This window comes from Lineus longissimus, chromosome 6 (genome assembly GCF_910592395.1).
Source record: "Lineus longissimus chromosome 6, tnLinLong1.2, whole genome shotgun sequence".
Lineage (NCBI taxonomy): Eukaryota > Metazoa > Nemertea > Pilidiophora > Heteronemertea > Lineidae > Lineus > Lineus longissimus.
In genome coordinates, this window is record NC_088313.1 from 12890386 (window position 1) to 12900949 (window position 10564).

General features: G+C 44.0%; 1 protein-coding gene across 1 annotated transcript; it reads left to right on the forward strand.

The window, feature by feature from the left end:
• Positions 1-361: 361 nt before the first annotated feature.
• On the forward strand, positions 362-3109 carry LOC135489990 (uncharacterized). The gene has a single exon (XM_064775632.1). The coding sequence runs from the start codon at positions 362-364 to the stop codon at positions 3107-3109; it is 2748 nt and encodes a 915-aa protein (XP_064631702.1).
• Positions 3110-10564: the final 7455 nt, after the last annotated feature.

A 10564-nucleotide genomic window follows, 5' to 3' on the forward strand; every position in this document is an offset into this window, starting at 1 on the left:
TATATCTCCCTTTTCCCACAAGAACTAATATTCCTCACAAAGGAATTCTAGACTGGACTTCGATTCATGGGGACCAGCATTTCTTTTACATCCGCACGCGGAGCATGAGCTGAGCTGCTCCTGCACGCCAACATATCAACCAACAGCACCGCCATTTCTTCAAACGGTTGGAAGTGATACTACCAGTCACGTGTGGTTCCTGGTCAGAGAGGTTCCTAGCTGTGGATGTGGTGCCCAGCCAGAGAGGTAGGCTGGCGGAGGGTGTTGGAATAGCGCGGACTTTCACTGCAAGTACAAGTGCTTCGTAGACAAACTGTTAGACAGGGGTCACGCTCGTAAGCTGACCCAGGAGGAGAGTGAAATGCATGGACAGCGGACATGGTTTCTGCCTCATCATGGTGTGGTGAACCCCCAAAAACCGGACAAAGTACGCGTCGTCTTTGATGCTGCTGCGAAGACAGATGGTGTATCTCTGAACAGCCAACTCTTACAAGGGCCGGACTATACCAATAGTTTATTGGGAGTTTTGCTGAGATTCCGGGAGTACCACATAGCAATTGTCGGCGATATTGAGGCGATGTTCTTACAGGTCGCAGTCCCCGATGAAGATTCAGACTCGCTACGGTTCTTCTGGTGGCCCGATGGAGATTTAGACAAGCCCCTTCAGCAGTACAAAATGCTGAGGCACATATTTGGTGCCACAGACTCACCGAGTTGTTGCAACTACGCAGTGAAACGTACCGCAGAGGACAATAAGGACCAGTATAGTGAGGATACAGTCACAACCGTTGAACGTGAGACGTATGTCGATGACCTCCTTAGGTCTCTCAACATGACAACGCAAGAAGCCATCCAACTGACCATAGAAATAATCGACATGCTCGCCAAGGGAGGATTTTGTATTACGAAGATCTACAGTAACGTGAGAGAGATTTTGAGGGCCATCCCTCAGAATGAACGAGCCAAACCTACCCTCGATTTGGATTTAGATGAGCTGCCCGTCGAACGTGCCCTAGGTGTTGAATGGAATACTGAGGAGGACGTCTTCCAGTTCAAGGTCCAGCTGCAAGAGAAGCCGATGACCAAACGTGGAGTGTTATCTACCCTTTCATCTTTGTACGATCCCATCGGATTTGTTTGCCCCGTAGTCCTTGAGGCAAAGCAAATCATGCAGCGATTGTGGCAAGCCAAGGTAGGATGGGATGATCCCATTCCAGAGAACGAGTTGGCAGCATGGGATGATTGGCTCACCGGTCTGTCGGCGATTTCTCGGATCAAGATTCCTAGATGCTACCTCAAGTTCCAGATTGAAGTAAAGGAAATTAGCCTGCATCACTTCTCTGACGCATTAGAGAAGGGCTACGGCATGTGTGCCTACCTAAGGATGGTATACCAAGATGGGAGCATCAGTTGTTCATTCCTGACGGGGAGGAGTAGATGTGCACCCTTACGTCCGATGTCGATTCCCAGGCTTGAGCTGCAAGCCGCAGCACTGTCAGTCAAGATGTATTTGACTGTCAATGAGGAGTTGACCTACCCCATCAATGGAGTGGTTTTTTGGACTGACTCTATGACAGTACTACAGTACATTAAGAATGAATCCAAGCGATTCCACACGTACGTCGCCAACCGGATAGCTGATATTCGTGATGCCACCATTCCCAACCAGTGGAGACACTGTCCGGGAGTGTCGAACCCATCCGACTTTGCATCAAGGGGACTTTCCCCTCAGAAACTAGCCAGTCAAGACAGATGGTGGAATGGCCCAGAGTTCCTGTGGCAGGATGAAGACCAGTGGCTGAATAGTGAAGTCCAACCACTAGCAGAATCTGACCCTGAGGTACGCAAGGGAAGTCAGCAGGTCTGTCAAGTCTCGACAAGGGTCAAGGACACTGAGATGGTAGCGCCTGAACAGCATGGATTGAGCCGTGTAATCCACTACTACGGTTCATGGAAGTTTCTGCTGAGAATGGTTGCCTGGTTGCTACGGTTCTGTCAATGGATCAAGGACAAGAAACAAGTCACTGTCCCAGGTGGCCTGTCTGTCGAGGAGATTCAAGGGGCCGCCAGGGTCGTCTCTCGTATTGTCCAAGCTGAAACCTTTGCCGAAGAGATCGCCACAATCAAAGCAGGGGATGAAATCAAGGAAGGGAGCAAACTGACCAATCTGAGGCCAATCGTCGTTGACGGATTGCTCCGAGTTGGGGGTCGCTTAGAAAGAGCTGTCATCCTATCCTGGGACGAGAAACACCCAATCATTTTGCCTCGTGATCACCCTGTGATTGTCAGGGTCATGCGACATTACCACGAGAAGCTTGCTCACGCTGGTAGAGAACAGACTCTAGCCGAGTCCAGGCTAGAGTTTTGGGTTATCCGAGGGAAAGGACCGGCTAAGTCGATCGTCAGAAACTGCATCAAGTGTCGTATTGCCAACGCGCGTGTCATGGAGCAGTTGATGGGACAGTTACCACCCTGTCGCCTCGTACCATACCAACCACCGTTCACATTTACGGGAGTCGACTTCTTCGGGCCTATGCAACTCAAGTGGGGACTCAACAAGACCAAGATATGTTGGGGATGTCTATTCACTTGCCTCAACTCACGAGCGGTGTACCTGGAAGTGGCGCCTTCATTGAGTACGGATGACTTCATCATGGTGTTGCGTCAATTCATCTGTCGCAGGAGGCCGCCAGAGGAGATCAGATCTGATCACGTATCCAACTTTGTGGGAGCCAATCGGGAACTGCAGGAGTCCGTTGCTGAATGGAATCACGAGAAAATCCAGAAAGAGCTACAACAGAAAGGGGTTAAATGGGAGTTCCATCCCCCTACTGCTGCCCATATGAGTGGAGTCTGGGAGAGATTGGTCCAATCTACGAAGCGTCATCTCAGGGTTCTTGCTGAGGACCGATTGTTGACTGAATTCCAGCTTAGGACACTATTTGCTGAAGTCGAAGCCATCCTCAACAATCGACCTCTTTGTGCTGTGTCTGAGGACATCAATGATTTGGAGGCCTTGACACCGAACCATTTGTTGCTGCAGCGGAAAGTGGCAGGTCTGCCACCAGGGGTGTTCACGAAGGAGGATGGCCTCCGTAGGAAAGAATAGAGGAAGATTCAATACCTGTCGGAGCAGTTCTGGAAACGCTGGATCTCAGAGTACCTACCCAGTCTCCAGCAACGGTCAAAATGGTTGACACCTCGGCGTAATATTCAGGAAGGTGATCTAGTCATGATGAAGGATGACGGAATTCTCCGAAATCAGTGGAAGCTCGGACGCGTCGTTCAGTCAATCTTAGGAGACGATGGAATGGCTCGTGCAGCTTTGGTTAAAACTTCCACCGGGGAGTTAACCCGCCCAATAGCCAAGCTGTGCATGCTGGAGGAATCTCCAGACCAGCCAGGACGTTAAACATGACGTGATTCTCGCGTTGTAACCATCGCGATTCAGTGAGGAAAATGCGCGCGTAATTGTGACTTGCCAAACGGGCAATATTCGTGCTATGACACTTGTGTAGTCGTTCCGTTAGTCTTATACCACCTTTTGGTTTTGCGCCTATTATCATTGCGCTCTTTATCGTTTACTTCATTCGTTTGATGGAGTGAGAATTCAGGACGTTCATTATGTTGGATGTTTTATTTAGTACTGAGAGTGTAGGCGGATCGCTGCTCTTGGTTGTTACTTGCATAAACGATGCCTTTGGTTCTTGTGATCATTGAGTCAGGTATCTTACTGGTTAAATGCTAGACTCTGGGATTGACAATCTCTTTGGACTAATTACTATATGCAGTGTAGTGACATTCCGTTGGACAATGAAGGACAGGTTGATTTAAGATCTATTGTGGATAAGTTAGAAGCGACACTCCTGGTTGTATATTAAGCTGCTTAAAGGCTCAGTCAGCTTATTGGGGCCGCTATGTCTTGTCGTCTTGCGGTGTTCACGGCCGCTCCGGAATTGGTGCATTACCAACATTTTATTGCTAAAACGGCCATTTTGGGTTCGTTGTTCCGCGGATGATTCCGCCTTTTATAGTAGTAAATGATGCTGTGATCAGCATTCATTTAGGACACTAGGAAAGAGGAAACTAACAACAAGATGTATGTATCATGTTAGAATAGCCCACCCAGTACATTTGTGTAAATTGAGACTTAAGCAAAGTGCGTGTCACTTGTTTAGTTCGACCGTCCTCAGTATAGAGGGCGCCTGTGGGTGGGACATCCCGTCTAGTCCTTTGTCTTTGAGCGCCTGTCAAGGTTGGAACAGTTGTCACTTTTGTATTTTCAGTTTAACCCTATGCCTATACTACGAGATAAATAGACGTCTTCTTAGAGTCGAAATCGTCGTTGCTTTCCTTGATAGTGTCACATCACATAGAGTACTGACCAGTCTCCAACCGTATGATGACTGTGAGGATCAACGCAAAACCATTCAACCTGTCAGTTGTCCAGATCTACGCTCAAACAAGCTCTGGATCCGAGGACAGGATGAATGGCTTTTACGACGATTTCATGGCTACTAGGCAGTCTCTCTGAAAGCAGGACATTATTCTGGTAGTCGGGGGCTGTTACGCAAAAATCGGCACTGACGCCTCAGACTAATTGAAAGGCAACGTCGGGAGATTTTGCTCAGGAGTAACAAACAAGAGGGGCCTTCGGCTAACTGAATTTGCTAGATTCAACGAACTCGCCAACACCTTCCAGCCTCAAAAACCCAGTCGAAAGACAACCTGACATTCTCCTAGTGGTAACACACACAACATGATCGACTACATTATGGTTACGAAAAGGTTCATGGGCAGCATCAACATGGCTAAGACCAGGACCTATCCAGGAGCAGATGTTGGATTTGACCATGAGCCTGTCCTCAACCCAATGGCACTTTTACTATCCTCGTGGCAAGCTACAATCCACGCCCGAGTTGTCCCTTTGAGATACTGCATTATGCTAAATGACCTTGAATGACGTGTGACAGTGAGAGACTGATATTTCTGCTCCTATGGCAGAATTTCAAATAAAAAGCCGCCAATTCCTTTAAGCAATAAAATTGCTTAAAGGAATTGGCGGCTTTTTATTGCAGTATGCTTGTTCTTCCTCTGTCTCATTATGAGTAAACTATTTTTCTGAACGAGTTTGATGCTTTTCCAATTTTTATTTCAGCTCTTAGATAGTAGAAAAACGCGTTATTCGTTATTTCTAGTACGCACACGTCTTGGCGCAAAAGACCTTTCCCGCCACGTGAGTGCACGCTGATATCCGAGTTCACATATAAACCCCGCTATCAAGACGCAACGTCTTTCCATTGATCTTCGCATTTGCGGGGTATCGAAGCGCCATCAGCGTGACGACGGAAAATTCGAGATCAGCACCAAGAGGTCACAGGGTAGATCCATGGCTCCAGGAAACGATCCACGTGGAAATGGTCGACGCATGTAGAGCTAACTCGGGTCAAATCGGGGTCAACATCGAAAAAGGGTGATAATTCAGTCAGATTTAGAATTTTTCCTCTTTTTGTGCAATTTGTTGATGGAAACTACTTAATATATAGATTAAGAGGTGACTGGGCAGCCGACAGCTGAATAATATTGCCCTTAATAATGCTATTGGTCTTTTAATGCCAACCCGCTTAGTCTTAATTGGGCATCTCATAAAACATAACCCACGCTGGAATGCAAACAGGATTTTAAAAGTAGGAAGCAGATGTTTAGACGTTTATGCTATACCCGATTAAACGACTGATAAAACGATAGAGATAATATATACTTGTTCACAAAACTGAATAGGATCTTAACGATCTCATACATAACTTATGTCGATTTTGGCCCGTGAGATCCTCTATAATTGATTTATGTCGCATGCAGTTACCTGCGATGACCACCGTAAACATGGTAAATGAGTGAGTTTTGTCACATGCAATCATTATCACCGATCGTAGTGACAAAAAGCACTAGTCTGCTTTAGGTTCAATGATCTATATCACAAATAGCTACGTAACTACTTTTTGTATATATCAACATGCGCATGGGGTCTGATTCTAATCTGCGATATCGATTTTCAAAGCACTCGACGTCAAAATATAAAGGTTTTCTTTGATGATTCAATTTAATCAAATGCAATTATTGACGCTGGTTGTGTTGTTATTCATTAAACGTTGTCTTGTTAAAGCTACAGTTATCGTGTCATCAGGATCTATTGCATCGATTGTGTCTGTTGCAGCAGAACTAGTAGGTGACTAAGCATGCTATGTTCGGCCTTTTTCCTGATCAGTGTTGTAGCGGAGCCAGTCTGATGTTGTGGGGAAAAATATTTCTTTCCGTCATCATGTCGACTGTTTTCCCCGACAATAGAGCCACAACAGCAGCTCCGGCTCTATAGAGGCGCTGATCAGGAACAAAAGAGGCTAATTGTGCTTCGGAATTGGGTCCGAGGCTTAGGGTCTATATTGAGATACCAATACCCTTTACCTTGTTGCTAAAATTCCGTCGAAACCCGCGCCGGTTTTCAAATCTAAAATACCTTTTTTTTAGTATTTAAAATTTGTGAGATCAAGATATTTTGGAATTGATTTACTTTTGGCAAGCTATTGACCAAACAAAGCCGGATATGCCAAATTATTCTTTTCGCATGGTAAATGTGTGCTTTTACCTTGATATATGTTGTTATGAATCACGTTTGCGCTCTACATGCTGGCCCTGAATTATTTTCCTTTGGACAATAGAATTCTATTGTGTATCCATTGTGTAAAGGAAATTTTTTTTCGGCCACCCTGTATAAAACGTCCTTGGTTTCAGCAGATGTGCCTGGCATTTTACCGACGAATATGTGTGGTCAGCGCTGACTGCAGTCTTAGCGTATTTAATTTGTGCACAAATGCATTCGAGATATTCATGTACGCACGTGCCATGCAAAATGCTGCATTTTAACATAACCAGGAGGCTCTTGTTTGAGTTTCAAAAAACTCTCAGTTCCGCAAAGAGAAAGAGGTCAAATATGATTTGTGACACTAAAGTATTTTTGAATGCCACTTCGACAATCAAATCGTCATTGATCCATTCCCGAAATATGCTTCTTTTAACAGAAAATTTCGCGTTCAGGAAGTTTACACAAATTTCGCGAGTAGGTCATGATCGCGAAAACATTCAGCCGCGAAAATCCTTTTGTTTTCAGCAAGAATTCCATGTCATCGTTGCCATGTTGGCATTGTATCCAGCTACAGGCCCTATGTCGATGAAGGTGATTAAAGAGACTAAATATATACAGTGTACCCTTCGGAATTAGCACGTATCGTAATGACGCCTAAAAACCACAAATTCCACACGTCTTGAATAGTGCCCAAGAATCGTTGGTCCTGGGTGCACCTTATGTTCACCAGGATCAATCAGGGTGTACCTTAACTGCAATAAGGTTCCTTATGCACACCCAGTTTGAAATTCGCCCCCATTAAAAACCTGTGTCCGAGGTTGAAAATGGTGTGTTTGTCTTGATTTGAAGCAAATCCGAACATTTGCTCTATTTCCCCCTTAAAATCTTACGCGTTCAGTCAATTCTTCGATGTGGCGTGGCATCCTCGACGATATTCAGATGTGCGTTGCCTTTTTCACCACACAAAATACACTTAAAGCCAACATAGAATTTGTTCATCTGATAGACAAAGGTTGTCATTTACAAACCCTATGCAGATGCTATAATGGTATAGATTCTATAGCATTTGAACCATTTTCTTCAAAGATTTGCAACGGAGAGTTCTGTCTGTGGTATTAATTTGAGATGACACCAACAATATCTCAAGAAAGCAGGTCGTATGATCGAGAATTCTAAATGTTGAGTTCGTAGACCGTGTAAATGCAATTCATGACTAAATGGAAGTTATTGCACGTCCTGATCAACATGGTCAGACCTTCAGCAAGTTTAGTGTTTTCCTCATTTCAATTCATGACAATGCACTTTAACGGAACTGGTAACAATTTAACTTTCGCAACCTTACCAGTTCAGTCAATTCTTCGATGTGGCATGGCATGCTCGAATATTCCGATGTGCGATGCCCTTTTCACCAACCCCCAGAACGGCCATGACGGCCATGATTAAACGGGAATCTGTCATCTTCACAAGGATGCTTCTACCAAGGACTGGACTGGCGTGAAAACAGGACATCGGCTATGAAAAAAGCAGGAAGCCAAAGGGTGATATGAATAAAGACTAGGAAATGCTTTTACTTAAATTTTGTACAGAAAGGCCTGGTGTAAATGTACATGGAGATTTAGATAAAATCATGCGCTAGTCTTTATTCATATCACCACTTATGATGGTTTTTATATTCGCAAGCTATTTTGCAATAAAGACATGATTTGCTATCTGTTGTTGCTTGCGCAACCGGTTAGACACCAGGACGGCAGGTTTTGTTCTCTTCTCTGTGTTTCTGCGATACTGACAAGCCCGCACTGCTCTGTTCGATATAGGAATTTCGATAATCCTCGACTGGTTGCCTACCAGGGCTAATAAAGCCAGTCCCCCCAAACGTTTAGTACATTGAGTATGTTAGTTTTAATTACAGCTTGTATGAATGACTCGTTCTATGGAACGATCATTACCATTCGCGCAATGCGCCCATCGATGTTCGAATTTTGTCCAATTTGACTCGTACATTTTGTCGAAAAAAAGCATATGAAATACACACATTGGCATGGAACTAGCAAAACTATGTGCGAAGTTCGAATTTATAAAATTATATACGGTATACACCATTGGAGGAGTATGTTCGACTGGGCGAAAACCTGCTGAAATTCAACCCGGGAAATGGAATACACATACATGTATAGATTATAAAGAGGTGACTGGGCAGTCGACAGCTGAATAATATTGCCCTTAATAATGCCAATGGTCGTTTAATGCCAACCCGCTTTAAAGTCTTAATAGGGCATCTCATAAAACATAACCCATGCTGGAATGCAAACAGGATTTTAAAAGTAGGAAGCAGATGTTTAGACGTTTATGCTATACCCGATTAAACGACTGATAAGACGGTAGAGATAATATATACTTGTTCACAAAACTGAATAAGATCTGAACAATCTCATTTGTATACAAAACCTATCTCGATTTTGGCCCGGGAGAGCCTCTATAATTGATTCCTGTCGCATGCAGTTACCTGCGATGACCACCGTAAACATGGTAAATGAGCGATTTTTGTCACATGCAATCATGATCACAGGTTGCAGTGACAAAGGTTCAATGGTTCTGGATCACAATTAGCTATATAACTATATTTTGTATATGTGAACATGCGTATCGGGTCTGATTCTATTCTGCGATATCGATTTTGAAGCGATCGATGTCAAAATATAAAGGTCATGCTTTGTTTTCTTTGATGATTCGATTTAACCAAATACAATTATTGACGCTGGTTGTGTTGTTATTCATTTGTCTTGTTAAAGTTACAGTAATCGTGTCATCAGGATCTATTGCATCGGTTCTGTCCGTCGCAGCAGAACTAGGAGGTGACTAAGCATGCTGTTTCCGGTCTTTTTCCTGATCAGTGCCTGTAGCGGAGCCAGTCTGTAGTTGTGGGGAAAAATATTTCTTTCCTTCATCATGTCGGCTGTTTCCCGCGACAACGGAGCCACAATAGCAGAGCTCCTGCACTATAGAGGTGCTGATCAGGAATTAAAGAGGCTAATTGTGCTTCGGAATTGGATCCGAGGCTTAGGGTCTATATTGAGATACCAACTCCCTTTAGTTTGTTGCTAAAATTCCGTCGAAACCCGCGCCGGTTTTCAATTCTAAAATACCCTTTTTTCAGTATCTAAAATTTGTGAGATCAAGATTTTCTTCGGGCGATTTTCCATCTCGCTCCGCTAACCGGGAAAACTGCACAACGGCGTTCAGTAGACGCTGACGTCATCAGTTACTTCGAAATTGATTTACTTTTGGCAAACTATTGACCAAACGAAGCCGGATATGCCAAATTATTCTTTTCGCATGGTAAATGTGTGCTTTTACCTTTTGTATATGTTGTTATGAATCACGTGTACGCTCTACAGGCTGGCCCAGAATTATTTTCCTTTGGACAATCGAATTCTATTGTGTATCCATTGTGTGAAGGAAATAATTCTGGTGGACCTTGTATAAAACGTCCTTGGTTTCAGCAGATGTGTCTGGCATTTGACCGACGAATGTTTGGGGTCACCGCTGACTGCAGTCTTAAAGTATGTAATTTGTACACAAATGCATTTGAGATATTCATGTACACTCGTGCCATGCAAAATTCTGCATTTTAACATAACCCAGGAGGCTCTTGTTTGAGTTTCAAAAAACTCTCAGTTCCGCAAAGATAAAGAGGCTAACTATGATTTGTGATACCAATGTATTTCAGAATGTCACTTCGACAATCAAATCGTCATTGATCCATTGCCGAAATATGCTTGTTTTAACAGAACATTTCGCGTTCAGGAGGTTTTCACAAATTTCACGAGAAGGTCATGATCGCGAAAACATTCTTTTACTTTTTAGCAAGAATTCCATGTCATTGTTGCCATAATGGCATTGCATCCAGCTACAGGCCCTATTTCG

Bases quoted from the DNA above. Each gene is read 5' to 3' on its own strand.
- LOC135489990 (XM_064775632.1), top strand. From the start codon at position 362: ATGCATGGACAGCGGACATGGTTTCTGCCTCATCATGGTGTGGTGAAC.